This window comes from Neolamprologus multifasciatus, chromosome 19, assembly GCF_963576455.1.
Source record: "Neolamprologus multifasciatus chromosome 19, fNeoMul1.2, whole genome shotgun sequence".
Taxonomy (NCBI): Eukaryota; Metazoa; Chordata; class Actinopteri; order Cichliformes; family Cichlidae; genus Neolamprologus; species Neolamprologus multifasciatus.
Genome location: NC_140457.1, coordinates 24,808,912 through 24,830,562, shown reverse-complemented (window position 1 = coordinate 24,830,562; position 21,651 = coordinate 24,808,912). Strand labels below are relative to the sequence as shown.

Sequence of the window (21,651 nt, the reverse complement as noted above, 5' to 3'; positions counted from 1 at the left end):
TTGTTTTTTTTTTGTGAAGTAACCTTGTTAGACATGTTCTGACCAGACAAAACAGTATAATTGAAAGTACTTTATTTCTAAGGTGCATGATGTCACTTTTAGGAAGCAGTTGGTATGCTAAGCAGCCTGGGTGCCAGACGAGACAGAAGCAGAAGTCCTCCAGCAGGACCTCCTTCAAAAGTCTTTATTCAAGATAAAGCAGTGCCTCAACATTTGAAACAGTCAGACACCAAGCATACAAAACCCTTTGTGCCAAAGATAGTGGTACAAGATTACAAAGAAGAAAAGACGACTTCTCCTCCAATGCCATACACCTACGCAGAAGCTGTGAAGCAGACCAGAAGAAAGTCGCCACCAGAAAGTCAGTTTCAAGGTTGGCCAATGGCCACTGCACAAAAGACAACAGAGACTCCAGATCAAGGGCCGCAGCAAGACCTACTCCAAGAGGGACTGAGAAGACAGGTGGAAATTAAACTGGGACAGAAAGAACAGGAAGAAATGAAAGAGGAGTATCTTCTACAAGAAGTTCAGCAGCAGGAGTTGTTCCCAGTGCAACCACAACCAAGTCAGCCCAAGCAGGAGCAACAACAGGTACAACAGCAACAAGTTCAACAGCATGTGGTAATTAATATACAAGTTGAACAACAAGTTAAACAAAGACCAGAATCCAAAGACCAGACTCCACTTCATGAACCAGCTGTAAAGAAAAAGGTTCTAAGTTCCCAGGAGCTCCAAAGCAGAAAAGCTCAGGGCATGAAGAACCGGCCATGGCTTCAGAAACCAGAACAGAAAACTCCAACTCAAGAGCAGGATTTGACTCAAGATCTAGTTCAAACTAGACAGACACAGGCAGTGGGATCAGTTCAGGTAATTTCCCAAAATGTAACAACCACCGGGCTACAGTATGAGGCCCATGCAAAAATGACTAAGCAGCCACAACAACAACAAAAAGTGGAACAGAAGCAAACGCAGCAAACTGAAAATCTAGAGCATCAGCAGCAAGACAAACTGCTACATCAACAACAGCAAAAAGAGCAGCATCAGCAAAAAGAACAGCAAAAACAACAACCACAAGAAACTGTAAGACAAGCACAACGAGAATCAAATACCAAAAATAAATCACATGCTGTAACCTTGAGTCAACCTCAACCACAAAGAAAGGCCCCAAATCAATCACAAACCAATACTATGGTTCAGTCCCACATTACTACAGATACACAGCAACCATGTGTTCCTCAGTCCCATGACTCTGTGAAGAAACAGTCATCAACCAAGCCACAGACCCAACAACAGCTCCAGCTACAGGATCAGGCTCTGGTTCAACCAGCTGGTCCTCAGCCATCTAAGCAGCCACAGGTACTACCCCATGACCAATCTGTAGCTCAAGTCCCAATATGGGCTCAGATCAGACAGCCTTCCACTATTCAGGCTCCACTGCAAGGCCCAATTCAGCTTCCTGTACCATCTCACATTCAGCTTCGTAGTCATCCACAGTCATGGGCCCCTGTCCGGCCCCCTTCCCCTAAGCCACCAACCCAGGCTCAGCCTCCAATGCATACTCAGTCAACAAACGTGGACCAAACCCATGCAAAATCAATGAATGATCCTGAAATTCACCCTCAGCCCAAGGTCCAACCTCAAACACACCCTCAGCCTAAGACCCAAGTTCAAATCTATGCTGATCAGTCTGAGACCCATCCCCAGTCAATGCCCTACCCACAAGCCCATGCTCATGCCCATGTTCCAACTAATGTTCAGCCAATGGCCAGGCAAAGTCAGGCCCAACCATTGACTCAACATCCAACCCAAGCCCAACCTATACTCCACCTTCAGGGTCATTCTTTGACTGATCCTATGACTCAGTATCCAACACATGCACAGGCACTGGTCCAGCAACAAGGCCATATTTCACAGGGGCACTTTCAAGCTTATACTCAAGTCAGATCCTCAGTCCCCCAGTCTATCCAGCATCCACAAGCTACAGTGCAACCTCAGTTATACTCCCAGGGTTATGCCCAAGCTCAGTCCACATTTCAGCAGTGGACAGATAAACAAGAAACACAAAATCAAGCATTTCCCCAGCAGAGTCACCCTATCCCGCAACCATATCCTCAGCGAATGGGCCAAGCAACACATTCTCAGGATTATCCTACAGTTCAGACTCTATCACAGTGGGCCCAGCAAACGCCCCAGATTGCCCACCATAGGGTTTCTCATATGGAGCCATCATATACTCAACCGCAAATGCATCCTCAAGCTCAACCCCAACCCTGGACTCAAACACAGCAGCAAATTGGGCCCCAGAGTTCCATGCATCAACACACCCAGATGAGAGCTTCTAACTTAGTTCAGCCACAACAAGGCCAAGTTCAGCAACAGACTTGGGTTCAAGCACCACTGCAAGTGCCATCTCAGTCTTATCAGCAGCCTCAGTCTCAGCAGTATGTACAGGTGCAGCATCAACCCCAAGCTCAACATCACTCTCCACCTCAGATTCAAACACAGATATCTCTCCAGTCACAACCATCACATCAAGCCTATCCTCAGCTTCCTTCACAGCCCCAGCAACAAACTTTGCAGGCCCAGTCCCAAACACACGTCCAGGCACAGCCATTAGTTCAAGAAAAGCCCTTTGCCAGGACTCAGGGGACTCAATCTAATATTCAATTCCAGCAATCAACTTCTCAGCCCAAGCATCAGCCCCAACTTCAGCTACAACCAACGATTCAGTCACAAACTCAAGTAAAAGGTAACTCACCTCTACAGCCCAGACCTCTACAGCCAAAACAGGATGTTGAAATGACACCTCAACTAATAGATCAGTCACCAATTAAACACAAACCCGGATCACTGCCACAGCCTAAACCCGAATCTCAATTGCCACCACAGGCTCAGTCACTAACTAAAGTTAATGTTGAATCACCCCCTCAACCCAAGGTGCAAGCCCAACCTCCATTACAACCTACAGTTCAATCACCAACTCAGCCCAAAGTTCAGTCACCAGTCCAACCCAAAGTCCAACCAGTGTTCCAACCCAAATCTCAGGCACAGTTATCCCCACAGCACCATCCTCAGTTTCCGGTGTCATTGCCTCCCACGGCCCAAACAGTGCCACAATCCAAGACTCAATCTCCCACACAGGCAAGACCTCAGACTCAACCACTTGACCCACCAAAGACTGAAACCCAGTCTCCTTTGAAACAGAAAATTCAACACTCCCAGACTATTCACGTCTCTCAAATCGATGTGTTGCGTCAAACCCAGGCTGAGTCACCAGATCTTAATATCAAACCTCCTGCTCTGGCTCAAGCACCTCCCCAGGCCTACACAGAGGCCTACACTAAGGCACAGGCTTTAGCTAGAAATGGCTTTGAGGAGGCCAAACACTGCCTGCAGGCGCACATCCTGGAAGCTATCAACATCTTCAAAGACAGGCGTGTATCAGCTGAGCAAGCTTCAGTAAAGGAGGTAAGTTTAACCATTGGCAATGACTTCTGCACATTTCATATTTAGTGAATAATCATGATTGATAAGTTTTATTTGCCAATTTTTGCAGATTTACAAGTCTCTTTACCTACCCTACATTTATAGCCACATTGTTTGATGTCTTAAATAGAAAGTAGTTACTTTGCCTTAAAAAAACATCCAACAACATGAAATACAGTTTCTGTAGAGGAGTCATAATGTAACTATTTTGTGTCTAAACACAGAAAACTCTGAGGACACTTGATCCAGAGTTGCTGGAGGAGTTCTTGCGAGCAGCTAATGGCATGGAGGCCTTTTGTACCCCCTCACAGCTCAGAGATATGGAGTTCTTCACCCAATCTGTCAGGACACAGTGGGAGGTGGGGATTTTGATTTGTATGAATAGTCAAATGTTCACTAGTTTTTTTAAAGACATCTCTCAGTTAATTGCATATGCATATTTAAACCACAAACTAAAACTGGCAATTATTTTATGCCTTTGAAGCCTGTTTTTAAAGGAATGTTAGCAAACTGACACAGATGTAAACAATTCAACATTATTAACCTTTTAGTCGATACTATATTCTATCATGTTTCCTTTTTCATATATATATATATATATATATATATATATATATATATTCATTGTATATATTATCTCCCAGGCCCTCAGAGCTGAGATCTCAGGCTTTTTGGAACAATTACAGTTTGAAGTAACAAGGAAAGACTTTAATGCAGCAGTCCTTCGCTGTGAGATGCACTTAAGCACCAGCTTAGAAAACCAAGCTCAGGTAGCTAAATGACCAAAGCTGAACTCTTGGCAGGGGTGCTTCAAAGGATGGGTATTCAGCCAGTTTTCTCCGCTCTGCTTGTCTAACTTTGTCTTTTCCATCTTCTTTGTATGCCTTCAAGGAAGCTGTCAGTGGGAAGGGTAATAGCAATACTCTATTCCAGCTGGTTTCTAAGAGAGTGCTGTTTTAGCTAGTTTTGTTTGGGTATGTTTACAGTTTCAGACACTTTTTATTATCTTAAGCTGAAAACGACAAACAACACCATCATTATCGGGACCTTAAAACAATAAATTAAATGAAAATATGTGCTAATGAAGAAGAAATCACATCTTCTCTGTAAGCATAAAACAGCATTCTTTTATGATTTTGTGCAGCACATCTGTTGCCGGCTGCCATCTGGGGTCTTGCTCAAGTGGTGCAATGTATCTGCCAAACCTTCTTTTATGATTTTGGATGCTAATAAGCAGGTCACACATATAACTAATTTATAGTTGTATAAATCTAATAAAAACGCAAGAAAATAAATAAAAAGCTTAACAAAAAAAGAAGATTTGGCTCAATGGATTGCCTGAAGTCAAAGCAGCTCTGCAATGCCTTTGTGCTTACTGTTTTCACATTAAAATCATTCAACAGGCTTGCTTCTCAGCGGACTTTGCTGAAGCAGAACAGCACCTGCAGGCACTGAAAGAGTTGTGTGACACCCTAAGCCCGGAGGATGCTCACCGCTTGGCTCAGACGCAGCTGAGGGAGTGTGAAAAGAGGCTGGCTGCTATCCAGCATCAGTTCAGTGGAGATCAAGACACACCACTCCCTGAATCTAGGTGAGGCTTTCCATAGAGGTTTCAAAACAGCAACGACTTGGCATGCAATCTTCAAAACAACCTTTTTAATGCCTTATTTAATTCTTAATACTGAGCAAAACGTTTGGTTGTGCATGATTTATGTTGCAGATATTGTATTAAGTTACATTTACATTTATTCAAAATATAGTAGAAAGTTTAAATCAATTTCAATTCTGCAGGATTCCTGTTGCCTCCACTGAGGATCCCAACACACAGAAGGAGCCTACCAAACCAAGTGACAAACCTCAGGCCTTAGCTGAGGTATGATTCACTATTATTAAAAATTCTTATTAAAAAGATTCTCTCTATAGATTTAAACAGTCACAGCTCCTTTAACACATTTTAAGCAAGAAGAAATCCAGACCAGTCTTTGAATTTAAATCCTGAAGCCGATACTGGGCGTGTGCAGATGTGTCTGAAATAATTGCTAACATCTTGTTGCTGTTTTTCCAGGTGACCCAGGTGACAGTGAAGACAGTTGCTGTGGAGAGAAGGGAGACTGAAAAGCAGATGTCTGTGGAGGAAGAAGTAACCAAAAAGGAAGCTTTAGAAAGGTGAAATTTAGCTGTCTTGTGTTTTATAATCAAAGGCAACATACAAATCAAAAAACAGGTTGGATGGTTTTATATTTAATCCTTAAATTTAGTAATTTTTGGTTTAACTCTCCAGATATGAGAATGCTAAGAGGGCTCTGCAAGCCCAACTAGCTAAAAATGAACAGAGCATCAAGGACGTCCCCTCTGACTCAGTCTCTCTGAAAGGCCTGCATACACGGCTCCAGGAAATACAGGTACAACGATGTTATAAATACCACTCTATCAGAAACAAACTGGACTGAAATATAAATGACATGCTATAAGAACCTTTGAGCAAAATGACTCAATCCCCACAACCGGCCAATAAACTTGAGTTAAATCCCTTTGTTCCTAGTTCTTGAGACAAGAGACTGAGTGTCTTTGGTCTGAGTATGCAAACCAGTGCTCTCAGTGTTCCCAGCTGAGTGGAAACATTTTGGAGCAGGAGAAGGCAGAGCTGCTGGAGCAGTGGCGCACCCAGCAGTCCAACCTTCAGAGGAGAGGCAGCTCGCTGGGCTCTGCACTCAGGCAGATTGACTCCACTGAGAATCACATGGTGGACTTCACCGACCGCCTGGACCGTTATCTGAGACAGCCCAAAGACATCACTGGCTTCACACTGGCCAACACTAACATTCTGAAAGATATAAAGGTCTGCTGTTAGCCATACACACTTTTCTTTTGTTTAACTTTGTCAGTCTGACACACAAATATTGTCTAAGCACATGCGTTAACACCTATATGAAGCCTGAATAACTGGATGATTGAAAACAAGCTGAATGCATCTCCTACACATAAACAGGCTACTAATTTAGCATAAATCATACAACTGGGTGTTTAATATTTATTATGTGTTGGATTTCCTAGTCCCCTAATCATCAACTCCTAAACACCACAGTACAGATAGATTTTAGACATCAGTGATGCTGGCCTTTATAAGATAAATCCAATAAATGCAAATTCTTAGAGATATAAGAATGGTTTTTTTTAAAGATGTAAATCAATCTCACTTCTATAGGCATCTCACCTCACACTACACCTTGTGTGTTTTTTGCTAAAGGAACTGGATGACAACATACAGAGTGAACTGGACCAGTTGTCCCGTCTGGACCCTGAATCCAGCGACTTGGATCCCAGAGAACGCTTCCCTCTGTCCCGTGAGTTTGAGGCTCACAAAACCAGCTTGGATCAACTCCGGCAGCAAGTCCGGAAGAGCGAAGCAGCTGCCCGTGCCCTCGACCGATTTCTTATGTCGCTGCGCACTGTGGATGAGGATATCTCAAGTATCCCAGGTCCACCCTGTAGTGACGCTGTGGTGCTGCAGGAATGCCGCTCCAAGTTGGCTCTGATAAGGCAGAGCATAGACAGTTTGAAAGAGAAGGCACCTCAGCTGGATCTACTCCTGCAGGGAGCTCGGCTCACAGTCACAAGGGATGGCATCCCAGCCTCCTGCCTCGATATGGTGAATGTCCTGGTGAGAAGGCTGGACGAGGCTGACAGTGGGCTGGTCAGCCAGCAGAAGGTCCTTCAGAAGGAGACCCAAAGCAAAACCCTGGGCCTGAGGAAGAGGACGATGCTGGGGGAGATGAAGAAGCTGCAGGATACGATTGAAGCGCAAGGCCTCAAAGAGCCCACCATGCCTGCGTTGCAGCACAGGTTTGTCCCTTTAGTGCGATAGTGCTTTTGTTATCCTGAAGCAGTTTTGATATGTGAAAATGGGAAACTACATGTAGTCCCAGAATGTACCGTTTAGATTTTAAAATCTGAATTTGTTGCACTTTCCAGGCTTCGTGCCCTCTTGGATTTAGAAGGCCAGCTGCAGGCTCAGAACTGTGAGCTTCAGAGCCTCCGTGAAGTCCAAGAGAAGCAGGGAGGAGGAGAAAATCTCCTTCAGGAGCTGGAAGCTCAGTGGAAGGAGACTCAGCAGGCTATTTCTGACAGGTAACGTCGGCACAAGAACCTTAAATTAAGACTCTGTGTAGAAAGGTGCTATATAAATAAAATTTTATTTATTTATTTATTATTTAAGTCATTAATGAGCAACACTGACTTATATGCTGTCCTCAACCGCTAGAAATGAATGCATTTAAGTTCAAGTAAACCTTTATTATGTTTCTCTATACACTGCAATCCGAATGCTCAAATCTTCCTTGGTATTTTCTCACTCTTGCAGAAGGAAGCAGTACAGCACACTGTTGGAGCTTCTGAAGAAGTTCCAGACCTGCCGGAGTCTCCTGAGCAGCACCATCCAGAACGCAGAGCAGACAATCAGCGATAAGGCATCCTACATGGGGAAAGACAACCTGCAGAGGAGTATGGCAAAGGTAGGTGTATTTGTATTGTGTTTCAATATATTCTGACTCTTGTATTGGTTTCCTAAAACAGCTTAAGGGCATTTGTTACTGTATGCACTAAAAGGAATGAACCAGCAGATGGCAGACACTTTCTAAATATCAGATTGGTGTGCTTGGTGTGCACTTACAAGTGCTGTATGTTAACACGTGTACATTTGTTCAGGTCGGTGATATTAAGCAGGAGCTGGCTGGTCTTGCGGGGCCGATGGAAGAGATGAGAAGTGTTTGCAAACAGCTGCAGACTGAACTGAAGATGTTTCCGGACTGCAGTGAATCTCCTTTTGAAGCAGAGGCTGACACTCTGATGGACGGCTGGCTGGACGTATGCATCTATGCACTGACACTTATAGATGTCGTTCTTGTAAACAAACAGAGGAGTTCTACTAAAACTGTACATTAAGCATGCTGGGAAGGAGACTGATCAGACTCACTGACACTGACAGCTTAGTAACTGAGTTAAAAATTATACCTTCACAAGCTTGTTGGATTTTTTAACATCCTCAGTAAATGGCAGTATTTTCACTGGGTGTCAGTCTGACATTGATCCAGTGTTTCGTGTCTCCAGAACAGCTCTGTCTGTGACAAATATTAGAAGTACAACTCAAAGTTGAACAGAGAAACTAAAGTCGTAGTTGGATCGTGGTTGGAATATTTCTATTTATATATTTCTATATTGCTCGCCTTAACTAAATTTTAGTGATCTTTTGGTGCCCCTGCAGGTGACAGAGAAGACAGATGCCTACATGGATAACCTACGAGTGGGCCTGGAGCTGTGGGAGAAGCAGCTGATGCTGGGAGGAGAGGTGGACAGCTGGGCCGGGGCCAAACTCACCCTGTTTGCAGAGAGCCATGCTTTCTACAATGAGCAACAAGTACTCACCATGAAGGTACTGAAGTAAAACCTGATATTTTTAACTGTTCTTCAATCATTTTTCGACTCGATTTTAAGCATCTGTTAATTTGAAATAATTCCAGTTTCACTTTTTGTGATTTTTTTTTCTTGTCTGTACATTTGTGTATTTTGTTGTGTTCAGGATGAAATCCAGGCCAATGAGGAGAACATCACTCATTTTCACAAGAAGTCTATTGAGATCCAGGAGATGCTGCAAAGTCAGGAAGCTCCACTGGAGCTGCAGGTGAGATGAAACAGAGACTTTTACAACACCATTTCATTTTATGTAGTTATTCATGCGTAAACCTTTTTAAATATTATTATTTCCCCTGTACCGTGCTTCTCTTCTCATCATTCCTCTGTTCCGTGTAGGTAATGGAAACCCAGTTAAGAAAGAGACTGGAGCAGGTGAAGGAACTGTTTACCGACTGCACAGATGTCTTTGAGGAGCTAATCGCTGTGAAGAAGCATCTAGCCGAGAAGGTAGAGGATTGTCAGACAGCGGTAGAGAACATCCAGAGTCGTATCAACGAGACTAATGCTTCAGGTCCAAATGTGGAAGCCCAGATACAGGTATGCAGCTGTTGACAGAGATGGACAGCATGGTGCTCCTATACTAGTGAGTTCTCCTGAATGATCACCACTTATAATGTTTTGTGTCTCACGCTGCAGGATCTGTGCAACGACCTGGAGTCTCAGGAAGAGCAGGCTGAGGCCGTGTTGAAGGAGGTGGGACTGGTTTCCAGTGTGGCCAGCCCTCAGGTGCTTGAGGCACTCTCTGTTGACTGCAGCAGGCTAACGGAGGCAATCTCGCGCACCAAAGACATGATCCAGCTGAAGAGAGAGGAGAGGGACAAAGGCCTGCTCAAGGTTATCGGAGGTTAGTATTGAAAATGTGCTTTTAATCAGTTGCTTATCTGAGGTCTGGCAAAAAACATTGAATTAGGAAATACAGAGAGAAGACAAGCATCAATCACATATTGGCACAACATAAGTACAACAAATGAAAATGAAACGTGTTTTTAAAAATGGTTAAAAAATTAAAGCAGATTAAATAAAAGACTTTTGGCTATTAAGGAAAGATTAACAGGATAACAGGCCTGATACTGTCAGCGTAACTTTTTCTGGCAACCAGTGGACACTAACATCACTCAGACCGGGATCTCCACGTGTCTGATCAACAAGCAGGATATTGTCTTTGTTTCTCTTTATATTTGACTCAGATATTAGAAGGCAGGGACATGTTTTGGTCTCATTATTCCTTAATTCAATTGTGTGTGTGAGTAATTAAAAAAAAAATGTTCCCAGATGAGAAGCAGTCATTCGAGGAATGGTTCCAGGACTTGCAGCTAGCTGTCAACGAGTGCTTCGAGAACCCTGAGAGTAGAACAGATGTGGAGACGTTTTTGCAAAGACTGGCTGTAAGTTGATGGATAATTTTAAAGTTAGATAGATGCTATAGACTCTTATATGACAGATGGATGTTCATGTTTTCTTTCATCAGAGTTTCTTAAAGTCCAAGGATGCAGAGAGACGTCTTGACCAGCTGAAAGATCAGCTGGAGAGAGGCAGGGAGCAGGTTCCACCTCAGCAGCTCTCTGAGTTTACTGGGTGGATGCAGGAGCAGCAAGAGGAAGTGGTTACGTTCAGAACCCACTGCCAAAACCGGCAGAAACAAATGGAGTCACTGCTCAGCGACTTGGACAGGTCATTCCTGCTTCTGCTAATATAATAGCTATACTGTTAAACAACACATGTGTACAACGTAAAACATTTTCTTGAGCATTTCCACAAACAGAATGTGTTTGTTTTAAGTTTTTTTTTCTTTTTTTAAATATAGTCTGCAGAAGCAGCACGACAGCCTTCGTCAGTGGCTTCAGAACAAAGAAAAACAGTCTGTGGTGTCTGAGAAAGTCAAACAACTTCTGAAAGACCTTCAGGATGAGAGGTGATCCTCAACATTCATAAAACCAGAACCAGAAATATTCCATCGCACAAGCAGTAAAGTTTGCTGACTTCCAAGATATGCACATCTCTCTAATTTTTATAGTTGTTTCATGTTAACGGAAAGAGTCAGAATAGAATAGAATTAAGCACAACATAGACCTAAACCTGTCTATTACAGAAAAATTTGGATGCATAATATGCTGCGTGAGGACGTTATCCCTTCCATTTCTTTTGTATGCCGTCTTACTTGTCTTTGTCTGTCCGTGCAACAGTGGAAGAGCCGAGACCCTCAGTGAGCTGCTGGCATCAATACGCAGACAAGGTGTCAGATCTGAGAGCCTCCTGAAGGACGCTGATAACTTGATACAGCGCTACAGAAACCTGGAGGGCAGGATGCTGAATCAGGCTGAGGCCCAGAGTGTGTTGGATGGAGAATACAATGTGTTTAATACTCAGGCAGAGAGCACCAGGACTTGGATCAGTGAACTATCACAGCCTCTCACCACTCCAGACAGAGACACCGACATGGAGGAGATGAAGTCCAAAGCACAAGTTAGTGAAAGTGGTGTCTAATCTAATAAAGCTTTCTTCTGGGAATATTTTTGGTGTATTGTTAGCTCATCTCTTAAAGTATTAAAATAATGATATTCTGTCTGGAGTTAAAAATGTCGGACACGTTTTATGATTTTGTCACCAGGCCATCCTTAGCTGCAAACCCGAGGGAGACTTTAAAGTGAGCAGCTTGAGACGACAAAGCGAAAGCCTGTGTGAGAAGGAAGGCCTGGACGAGTCCAGGAAACAAAGTGTCCAGCTGTTAGTTAGCGACACAGAGAAACAGTGGACGACAGCTCTGCAGGCTGCTCAGGAGGCTCTCAGAAAGGCAGAGACGCAAGCCATTTTAGAAAAAGACATTGAAGCTTTCCAAACCCACAATGAAAGTGTCCAGTCCTGGATCAGAGACCAGGACCAGAACCTCAAGTCTATCAGTGGCCATGTGCACGTTGAAGAAAAGCTTCAGGCAGCACAAGTGAGTGTAAATGGACATGCAGATGAGTTTGGTAAGGGTGGGTTGTAGTTTGTAGAATCACTTCTACGGGCTTGTCTTTCAAGGATCAAAACAAAGTGGTTACCTAACAGGGTCTCTCTTCTCTTAAGGCTTTTCTGAGCTCCAAGCCTAATGGAGAGTCAAAGCTCCAAGAGCTTAAGCAACTGTGCCAGAGTCTGTGTGACAACCAGAGTTTGGATGAGAGCAGGAAACAAAAGCTTCATGATGCAGTCAAACACACAGAACAGGAGTGGAGGAAAGCCTTGCAGGGTGCTGAAGAGGCTCTCAAACAGGCAGAGACTGAAGAGGCCACTAAAAGAGATTTTGATGCTTTCAAAACCCAAAGTGAAACAATCCAATCCTGGATCAAAGAGCAGAAGCAGAAACTGCTGTCCCTCAGTAGTCACATGCACTTTGAAGAAAGGTCCGAGATAGTACAGGTGAGTTTACAAGTTGGGACCTAACTTCAAAATATATTATAGAAACTGATGAAACTTGTAAAACTTATAAAACTGTTATATGCTCATACTGTAGATCTCTACTGCAGTTTTTAGTTGCAGTTTGTAACAGGAATTCTTACTTTGATTTATTTGATTGTGTCGTTGCCTTCAGGCTGTCATGACTTCCAAACCTGAAGGAGAGTCCCAGTTGCTCGACCTGAAGAGACGGGGTGAGAATCTGAGCAAGCTCTTGGAAGACAGTAGGAAACTAGAGGTTCAGCAGCTAGTTACAGTCACAGAGCAGCAGTGGACAACAGTTCAACAGGCTGCCAATCAAGCAGAAGTCAGGAGTCTTTCTGATGACTTTGACGTCCAGAGTAAAAACACAGAGATGTGGATCAAAGAGAAGCAACAGATGCTACAGGCTGTGGGCAGTCACACAAGAGCTGAAGAGAGATGCCACACAGCACAGGTTTGTTTCAATATGACTACATAAGTAGGGTACAGAAGTAGCACTGTTTTTCAGAATTTTTATCAGTGACTTCAACAAGACATCTAGATTGATCATGTCTTGAAATGACAGTGAAAACTAAAGTCACCATTCTGTTCTGAACAATATATATATATACAATATATACAATATATAGGATACATCATAAACGTCAAGTAAGCCAGTTCTGACAATTGTTGTTTTACCGAGTTTCAAAAGAGTGAATCAAATATTGATCAGGCATAGTATTATGATCATTGGTCCCCCTTTTGTTGCCAAGACAGCCCTGACTCATTGAGGCATGGAGTTCAAAAGACCCCTGTAGGTGTGCTGTGGTATATAATAATAATAATAATAATGGATTGCATTTATATAGCACTTTTCGGGGCCCTCAAAGCACTGTACAATTCCACTATTCATTCACCCTCTGGTGGAGGCAAGCTACAGTTGTAGCCACAGCTGCCCTGGGGCAGACTGACAGAAGCAAGGCTGCCATATCGCACCATCAGCCCCTCACCAGTAGGCGGTAGGTGAAGTGTCTTGCCCAAGGACACAACGACTGAGACTGTCCGAGCTGGGGCTCGAACCGGCAACCTTCCGGTTACAAGACGAACTTCCAATTCTTTGAGCCACGATCGCCCAAGCACCAATATGGCACCAAGATATTAGCAACAGATCCTTCAAGTCCTGTAAGATGTTGTGATCTGGGGAGTTTGGAGGCCAAGTCACCTCCAACATGTTCTGCTCCTCAAACCATTCCTAACCATTTTTGCTTTGTGGCAAGGCGCATTATCCTGCTGAAACAAGCCGTAGCCATCAGGGGATACTGTTTTGATGACAGATTGTAAATGGTCTGCCACAGTATTCAGCTAGGTGGGACATGGTAAAGTAACATCCACATGGATGGCAGAAACCAAGGTTTTCCAGCAGAAGATTTCCCAATCACACTGTTTCGGCAATCTTACCTTATTCCCACAGTGCATCCTGGTTACCCCAGGTAAGCAATGCACACGCACTTAGACATCCATGTGATGTTAAAGAGAATGTGAGTCATCAAGACCAGGACACCTTTTTCCATTGTTCCATGATCCAGTTCACATGCTCACGTGCCTTTTTTTGGTGCTTTGGGCTACGTCCACACTAGCCCGGATAGATTTGAAAACTGTGTTTTCGTCTGAAAACGCTCCGCATCCACACTAGCGTTTTCAGTCGTTTTCACAGAGTTGTGCATCCGCATTGAAACGTCCGAAAACGCTTACATTCCAGTACTGCGCATACGTGAAGCGCAAGAAGATTCGTCCTGCCTCATTTTCTGCCGTTTATTTACTTTCCAGCTCTTTGAAACGTGCAACAAAATGTCGAGGAAAAGCACCGAGGTGGAGTTGTTGGTGCGAGTAACACAAAAGTACAAAGTTGCAAAAGCGAGTGAGAATTAAAGAATTCGAAGAAAAGTTATCTGAAGCATGTACAAAGTGATATTAATCTTTAATAGGGCTGTCAAAATTGAGAGCAAACAAAACAACTGCTGTATAATGCCCTCTGCTATCTTAGTTTAATTGGTCACATGACTGCATCACATCACTAAAATGCGTCATCGAAAGTCTCCGTTTTCGCTGTCCACACTGCGACGCTAACGCACCGTCTTCATGTATTCGTTTTTGAAAGCATTTTCAAAATGCTGAGTTTTCCTTTGGGGAAAACGCCGTCTCAGTTTTGGACGAGAGGCCAAAACGGAGAGAAAACGATGTGTTTTCAAACGAAAACGTATTAGTGTGGACGTAGCCTTGGCAGTCAGTATGGGCACCATGACTGGTCTGCAGGTCTGCAGCCCCATACACAACAAACTGTAATGCATTGTGTATTCTGACACCTTCCTATCAGAATCATCATGAGCGTTTACAGCAGTTTGAGCTACAACAGCTTGTCTGTTGGACCTGGGCACATGGGTCAGCCGTCGCTCACAGGGGGTCAGTAAGACTTGGCTGCCCATGACTCCATCGATGGTTCACCACTGTTCCTTCATTTGACCACTTTGACACATACTAACCACTGCAGACCCAAAACAGCCCATGTTGGAGATGCTCTGACCCAGTTGTCCAGCCTTCACATTTTGGTCCCTGTCAAACTCACTCAAATCCTTACATGTGCCCATTTTTCCTGCTTCTCACACATCAACTTTTATTACAAAATGTTCACTTGCTTCATAATATATCCCACAATAACGAGATAATCAGTCCTATTCACTTCACCTCTCAGTGCTCATGATGTTATACCTGATCAGTATATTTGATTTAGATGATATAGTGACTTTGTCATTAATACTTTTTTCTTTCTTTCTGGTTTTTTCTTAAGGCCCTCTTGACCTTGAGGCCTGAAGGTGACTCTAAGGTGAACAACCTGAGGAGACGAGGACAGAGTCTGTGTGACCACAAAGATGCTGATGAGGGCAGGAAAGAGCAGGTCAAGCAGACAGTCAGAGACGTGGAGGAGCTGTGGAGGGCAGCTCTGCAGGATGCTAAACAGCTTGAAGCCGCAGCAGAAGCTGAGACTGAGAGGAGAAGGTTGGAGGTGAGAGAACTTATTGTCAGATGGCTGCTAACTCTCTATTTTGAACTGTGAGTCAAGCAAAGTTACTCTAGGATTATTCAGCATTATTCATTATTCAACATTTATAATAGCAATGTTTACCCATCTTGTGGTGTGGCATTGTTGCACGGTGTACTCATTCATAAACAGGTGGGAGTAAAACAAAGTCCCCTCTATTTCTGATGAATCAAGTGCATTTCACATATTTTCCTTTTTGACAGTTGCAAGAATTTAATACCTGTCAGCAGGAAACTGATGGCTGGCTAAAAGACCTCCAACAACAGCTGAACTCTTTTGGCAGTGAAACCGAGGTCGAGAACAGACTGCATGTAGCACAGGTGAGCTTAGAGTCACTCTGTGTCTGCTGGATGCACAGTTTGTTCCTGTAGCATTATTGCAATAAATATAATATAATAAGTATAGTTGGATAATTGTAGGTTTGTATCCAACTAAAAGCATGGTATAGTGTAGCTTCATTATCAGTCATGTGAAGCCAGTTTTAAAGATGATTTTTGTTCCTAGGCCATTATGAACTTCAAGCTTGAAAATCTCAAGATAAAAGCCCAGAGTTTCCTTGATCACGAGTATGATGAACATAAAAAACAAGAGATTCAACAAAAAGTAAGAGACACTGAGGAACAGTGGATCAGACTCCAGAAAGATGCTAAAGAAGTAATGGTTCTGGCTGAAAGGCAACGTGCTCTGGACAACCAGCTGCAAGACTTTGAAGCCACGAGAGAAAAGACCAGAATGTGGTTGGAAGAGAAGCAGCAGAGCCTTGTTCTGAGCAGTCAGAAAGACCCAGAACAGATCATAAGCACTGCACAGGTGAGTTTGGACAATAAAAAGTTTGGTGAAGACATATATGATACACAGGATGCTGACATAAAATGTATGTATATTGTTTGGTTAAAGATTAGATTAAAGTATTTGATTTGTATAATTCCCTTAAGTCTAAATCCTTCATTTGAATACTTTAAAATGTTCTTGTTGGTCTTATTGATAGTAATATTTATAACCAACAAGAAAACAAGAACTTATTTCTAAAAGAGTTTTTTTTTTTTTTTTCGCATTCTCAGTCACTGCCATGCTTTATCTTCACTGCTTGTTTATACGGCTACTTTGCATGTCAATAAAACAGAAATTGAGCTAAGAGTTGTTTTTATTTCCAGACCATCCTGAGCTGTAAGCCTGGGGGAGACTCTAAGCTGGAAGAACTAAAAAGTCTAAGCCAGAGTCTGTCTGACCAAGAGGACTTGCCTAAGACCGTGAGGCAAAAGGCTCTGCAAGCAGTGAAAGACTCAGAGGAGCAGTGGAGGACAGTCCTGGAAACTGCTGAGAACACTCTGCAAAAAGCTGAGGTCCAGTACTCACTCTCCAAGGAGCTAGGGTCTTTCTGTGCTCATGCGGGAAGCACTAAAGCTTGGATTACAGGCCTGCAGAAACAAGCTGATTCCATGGGGATGAGCACTCAGGGCAGCAAGGCTCAGCTACAGGACAGACTGAGTGCAGCACAGGTGAAACATGGAAAACGAACTATAGAACTATAGAACTATAGAAAGTGTTCTATGCTACAATATTATAAAATCACAATACAAAGCTGAAATTATTGAGAAAGGTATTGAGTTTTTATACATAATATACATATGTGACTAACTGAAAAAAATGTCTTTAGGTCATCTTGAGTTCAAAGTCAAGTGGTGAGACACAACTGTTGGAGCTGATGAGGCGAGCGCAGAGTCTCTGTGACCACAAAGACCTGGAGAAGGACAAGGAGCTGGAGGTTCAGCAGACAGTCAGAGATACAAAGGAGCAGTGGAGGGCAGTGCTGCAGGCTGCTGAGGAGACACAAAGGTAGAAAAAGATGTGTTGAGCTACAGGGGAAGGAGATTTCTTCTGTTTCCTATTTAGAGATTAGGGTTTCTATCTTTTCATAGTGCTCAGGTTCAACCCTTTGTGGCTGCAAGGTTACAGAGCAAGGTTACAATGTAACTGAAATAAACCTCTGTATAAAGCTGACATACTTTGTGATAAATTCAGGTTTATCAGGCCATAGATTAGGTCAAACTTTGTAATTAATCAGTTTTTCAGAAGGTTCCGTTCAGATTTTCTTGCAAAATCCTCAAAAAAGCCAAATTCAGTTCAGTTCAATTCAGTTCAATTCAATTCAATTTATATAGTGCCAAATTCTAACAACAGTCATCTCAAGGAACTTTATATTGCACCGTAAACACACTACAACAACAGACAGGAAACCCCAACAGTCACGTGACTGCCTGTAAATAAGAACCTGGCGACAGTGGGAAGGAAAAACTCCCATTTAACAGGAATAAACATCTGGCAGAACCAGGCTCAGGGAGGGGCGGCCATCTGCAGTGCTCAGTTTGGAATTTATGTCCATGGTATTTCTAGGCAAGCGCAAAGGCAATTATTTCTTCAGTTGCTGCATTACATTTCCTTTCTAAGTTCGACTTTCTAATATCTTTAGCAAGTTGCAGAGTGTTGTGGAACGCCTGGTATCCTGTCAGTACCAGCGAGACCAGGCTGCGGCCCGTCTGGCTGAGCTTCAGAAGCAAACATCCAACCTTCCACGTGTCTTCCCCTGGCCAGGCCTGGGAGAGCGGAGGCAAGCTGTGGAACAGGCCCGAGCCCTGGTTGATCAGATTACAGCCTTAGCCCCCGTCCTCTCAAACGTCCGCACGCAGGTAATTACCTTACATGAAATTTTAGCTAAAGTTGCGTCAGTTAATAACTTCTGGGATGGTTAAAGCTTGAGTAATATGATTAAAAACACAAGCCTATAACTCACTTTGAGTATTCAGTACGACTAGGAGAGGGCTATATAAAATCTCAACACATTAATCAAAGAGGAAATTGGATCAAATTCACCAGTCAGAGTTTAAGTGTCTTCAATGTATTTTACCGTTTTTCTCAAGGCTGCAGAGCTGGTTGAAGTCACACAGGACCAAAGCTGGTCAGACCCCACCTGGACAGCTAAGGAGGAGTCTATCCCCGCTCTGCTGAAAGAGCTCACTGTGAGTTCAGAAATCTGTCTTCACATCATTCTGAGAAAAAAAAGTGAATTATTCAAAAGTAATTAGTAAAGTTTTTTTACTTACTTACATTATTGTTTTACTCGTCGCTGTCCAAATATTTATGACTTGCATCGACACAATCTACTGATATAAGTGTAAGTCTGGTGAATCAGATTTACTGGTAAGCACATAGATTTATGCAGGGTGAACATCATACAGACCCCCGAATGCTGGTGATGTCAGACTGGGGTGGACACATTGACCTGTATGATATTTGGATCTGTCCCCAAATTTTTGAACTGAGATTCATGAATTTTTCAAATCGGTTATACGACGGAATATTCCCTTTTCACCAAGATTATTCATTCTAAGGGCTCCATCATTCCTCAAACTTCTTCCAACTAATCTTGTCGAATGGATGCAGACTGCATTAACGTCAGGGCATAAGCTCATTATTTCCCAGTGCAGAGCCCGCTCCAACTTACCTGTTACTCTATGATATAATCAACTAGGGAGGCTGGCAGCACTCGAACAACTCTCATACAGGCTACTGAATAAAGTGGAAAGTTTCCACCTGAAGTGGGATCCCTACCTTTTCAAAATAAAAAAAAAAGATCAAACTAAAACTTAGAGTGGGATGGACGTTGGGATCCTGAGGATCTATATGACAACACTGAGTGAGATACACCTTAAGTCCCACATAGATAAATGCTGGCTGGTTGTTTTTGTCCCCCACAACACCCGCCCAACCGCTTTTTTTCCTTTTCTCTTTGTTTGTTTGTTCTGTTCTCCCCACTCCTCTACTGTTGTGCTGATGCAATCTCTGCCTGATGTGATTTGCATGTACAGTGGACTGTGTTGTTCTGAAAAATTCAAAAATATATTAATCACACACAAAAAAAAAACCCTGTCGCCTTCAGGATGCAGTAGCCAACCTGGAGCAGGGCATTGTGACAGAGCGGCAGTGCACACAGCTAGTGGAGCAGCATGAAGCAGCCCAGGACTGGCTGAGGGAGCAGGTTAAAAGCCTGGGACCTCCTCCTGCAGACAGACAGAGTCTGCACAGTGCTGTGAACACCCTTAAGGTGAGAAAATGGCATGGTTTAAGCATCTGTGGTTAGTAACTAACATATAAAATACTAAAAATGTTCTATTACAATAAAGATAATGTACTCAAAATAAACTGCACCATTAGACAATCTAATAAATGAAGACTGCAGAATTTACTGGGTTTTTTGTCTTGAATCCATATTCATTCTTTCTCATTCATCTCTGTTATTGAAGTACGTAGAAATGTTTGATCGTTTGACTATTACAGAAGTTTTTACAACTTTTAAACTTAAAGTCATAAAATATTGGTCCCGGTTTACTGGACTTTCTCACATCCCGGGTCTTGTCCTCTTCCCTCCTTCTGGTGCCAGGCTTTGCTCCAGACGGTGGACAGAGAGCAGAGAGAGATGAAGGAGCTGGACTCTGCCAGAGACAGTTTGCTGTACCTCTGCACTCCTGGGGGTCAGGATGCCCTGACCCTAGAGGTTAGCCATCTCCATGACCTCTGTTCTGTCTCAGAGCAGGAGGTGAGGGAGCGTCTGAGGGTCTGTGAGATGCAACTAAAAGAACAGGACAGTCAGTTGGCCAAAAGGACCCAGGGGCTGAAGGAGGGAATTGCAGCCCTGCAGTGGGAGCTCCGCTCTCTCGACCAGGCACTCAGTTATAGTGAACCACAAAACAATATCGCTCAACTTCAACAGCACTGGCACAGCCTACAGGTAATTACCATAGATGGAATTTTCAGCTATTTTTTTTAAGTTATAGTAGCAAGAAAGTTTTGAAAAGTAATGGCTGAAAAAAATAATAACTTGCATTTCTGCATTCTATCTTGGGAAGACACCTTTTGAATAGGCTTTATTGCATTTCCCATTCAGAAATATCAACTCTATGCTCTTTTGTGATGTTGCTGTCTCTTTATGTTAGAATTGTGAGAAGTCACTAGAGGATTCGGGTGTGAAAATTTATGACCTGCAACAGGAAGTAAACTTGGCATCTTCGACCAATGAGCTGCCAGCAGAAATCATCAGTGGGGTTGACTCGTTATGGGAACAGCATGCCAGGTATCCTGCTGTGAAAATGATGACATTTATGACTCTGCTTGTTAGACCATGAAACATTCTGAATCCAAATTGTTATGACATTTTATTTCTTATATATATATATTTTTTGAAATTTACCTCATGGTATAAAAAGTAGGGAAAAAAGATACCATCCAGCAAAACACTGCCAAACTCCCAACTAGGGTTTCTTAAGTTGTAAGCCTGTTTAAATAGATATTTTGTAATGAATTCTAAGCTAGCGTCATCTGCCCCTTTCAATTTACTCTTCAATTATTCTTGTCTGCCAGCCACATGCCTTAGTGGGTCATTCTGCTCTTGCTCAACTGCATGGATACACAGAGTTCCCCTCTATTTATAACCTAGATATTAACCTTATATAAATGTTTCTGCTGGTTTTGAAAGACCTTTTTTAAAAACAAGATTCACATGTATATAGATGCACACAGATATGTAATTACAGCACTAGAAAAATAAATACTCCTTTATCTTTTTTTTTCATCCCGTAAAAACATGTTTTCTTTCTCGTTTAATATAGTCAGGTAACATGTTAAGTGCTGAGATTACAATAAATTGTTGTTCATTATATCCACAGTCTAAAAAATAGGCTGAGTGAGCATCAGGTTACCTGCTGCACGAACACAGCAACATGTCTCAGGGACTGTCTTCATGCTCTGCAAAAATGGAACCACAGCAAACCATCTGTGTCCCTTTCCTCTGTGCAGGTCTCTTTTCTTCTTATTTGAGTAACACACTGATTGTATTACTGTTCCTAAATATTAATAATGGACATTAATATTTTACCTGAGTACTGTTTGTTTTCTTAATATCAGACATATGTCACAACCACTTTTAACAGTTTTTCCTTCTGATGTTAGCAGATGTTAGAGGAAGGTGAAAAGTTGCAAGCCAGCCTACAGGAGGCACTTTCTCACCGACATTTTCTAATGGCCTGTCTGACATTGGACTTGCTTGAGAAACTAGAAAAAGATGGCTCAGAAGCTCTCAGAGAAGCAGACACACTGAAAATTTCTCTAAGTCAGAGCCTAAAGGTATTTGTGCTAAATTATTTGGCTGTGAA

At 42.8% G+C, this 21,651-nt stretch overlaps 1 protein-coding gene across 13 annotated transcripts in view; it reads left to right on the top strand.

Annotated features, from left to right (window-relative positions):
- The window catches only part of syne2b (spectrin repeat containing, nuclear envelope 2b), a 155,585-nt gene that overhangs the window by 39,839 nt on the left and 94,095 nt on the right, over positions 1–21,651 (top strand). For 11 of the 13 annotated variants that reach the window (XM_085144138.1, XM_085144131.1, XM_085144132.1 and 8 more), the window contains 35 exons: positions 103–3,468; positions 3,711–3,845; positions 4,131–4,256; positions 4,890–5,077; positions 5,278–5,359; positions 5,552–5,652; positions 5,768–5,888; positions 6,029–6,325; positions 6,734–7,329; positions 7,459–7,614; positions 7,847–7,997; positions 8,191–8,349; positions 8,747–8,914; positions 9,062–9,163; positions 9,292–9,492; positions 9,592–9,799; positions 10,228–10,340; positions 10,424–10,626; positions 10,760–10,867; positions 11,139–11,418; positions 11,564–11,893; positions 12,022–12,351; positions 12,524–12,823; positions 15,194–15,409; positions 15,649–15,765; positions 15,950–16,255; positions 16,600–16,944; positions 17,103–17,281; positions 17,916–18,132; positions 18,364–18,462; positions 19,383–19,547; positions 19,884–20,231; positions 20,437–20,573; positions 21,166–21,295; positions 21,449–21,622. In XM_085144138.1, coding sequence (XP_085000264.1) covers positions 103–3,468; positions 3,711–3,845; positions 4,131–4,256; positions 4,890–5,077; positions 5,278–5,359; positions 5,552–5,652; positions 5,768–5,888; positions 6,029–6,325; positions 6,734–7,329; positions 7,459–7,614; positions 7,847–7,997; positions 8,191–8,349; positions 8,747–8,914; positions 9,062–9,163; positions 9,292–9,492; positions 9,592–9,799; positions 10,228–10,340; positions 10,424–10,626; positions 10,760–10,867; positions 11,139–11,418; positions 11,564–11,893; positions 12,022–12,351; positions 12,524–12,823; positions 15,194–15,409; positions 15,649–15,765; positions 15,950–16,255; positions 16,600–16,944; positions 17,103–17,281; positions 17,916–18,132; positions 18,364–18,462; positions 19,383–19,547; positions 19,884–20,231; positions 20,437–20,573; positions 21,166–21,295; positions 21,449–21,622 — 10,254 coding nt within the window. The remainder of the gene's footprint in view (positions 1–102; positions 3,469–3,710; positions 3,846–4,130; positions 4,257–4,889; positions 5,078–5,277; positions 5,360–5,551; positions 5,653–5,767; positions 5,889–6,028; positions 6,326–6,733; positions 7,330–7,458; positions 7,615–7,846; positions 7,998–8,190; positions 8,350–8,746; positions 8,915–9,061; positions 9,164–9,291; positions 9,493–9,591; positions 9,800–10,227; positions 10,341–10,423; positions 10,627–10,759; positions 10,868–11,138; positions 11,419–11,563; positions 11,894–12,021; positions 12,352–12,523; positions 12,824–15,193; positions 15,410–15,648; positions 15,766–15,949; positions 16,256–16,599; positions 16,945–17,102; positions 17,282–17,915; positions 18,133–18,363; positions 18,463–19,382; positions 19,548–19,883; positions 20,232–20,436; positions 20,574–21,165; positions 21,296–21,448; positions 21,623–21,651) is intronic. The other 2 variants (XM_085144130.1, XM_085144137.1) reach the window with 2 other exon arrangements.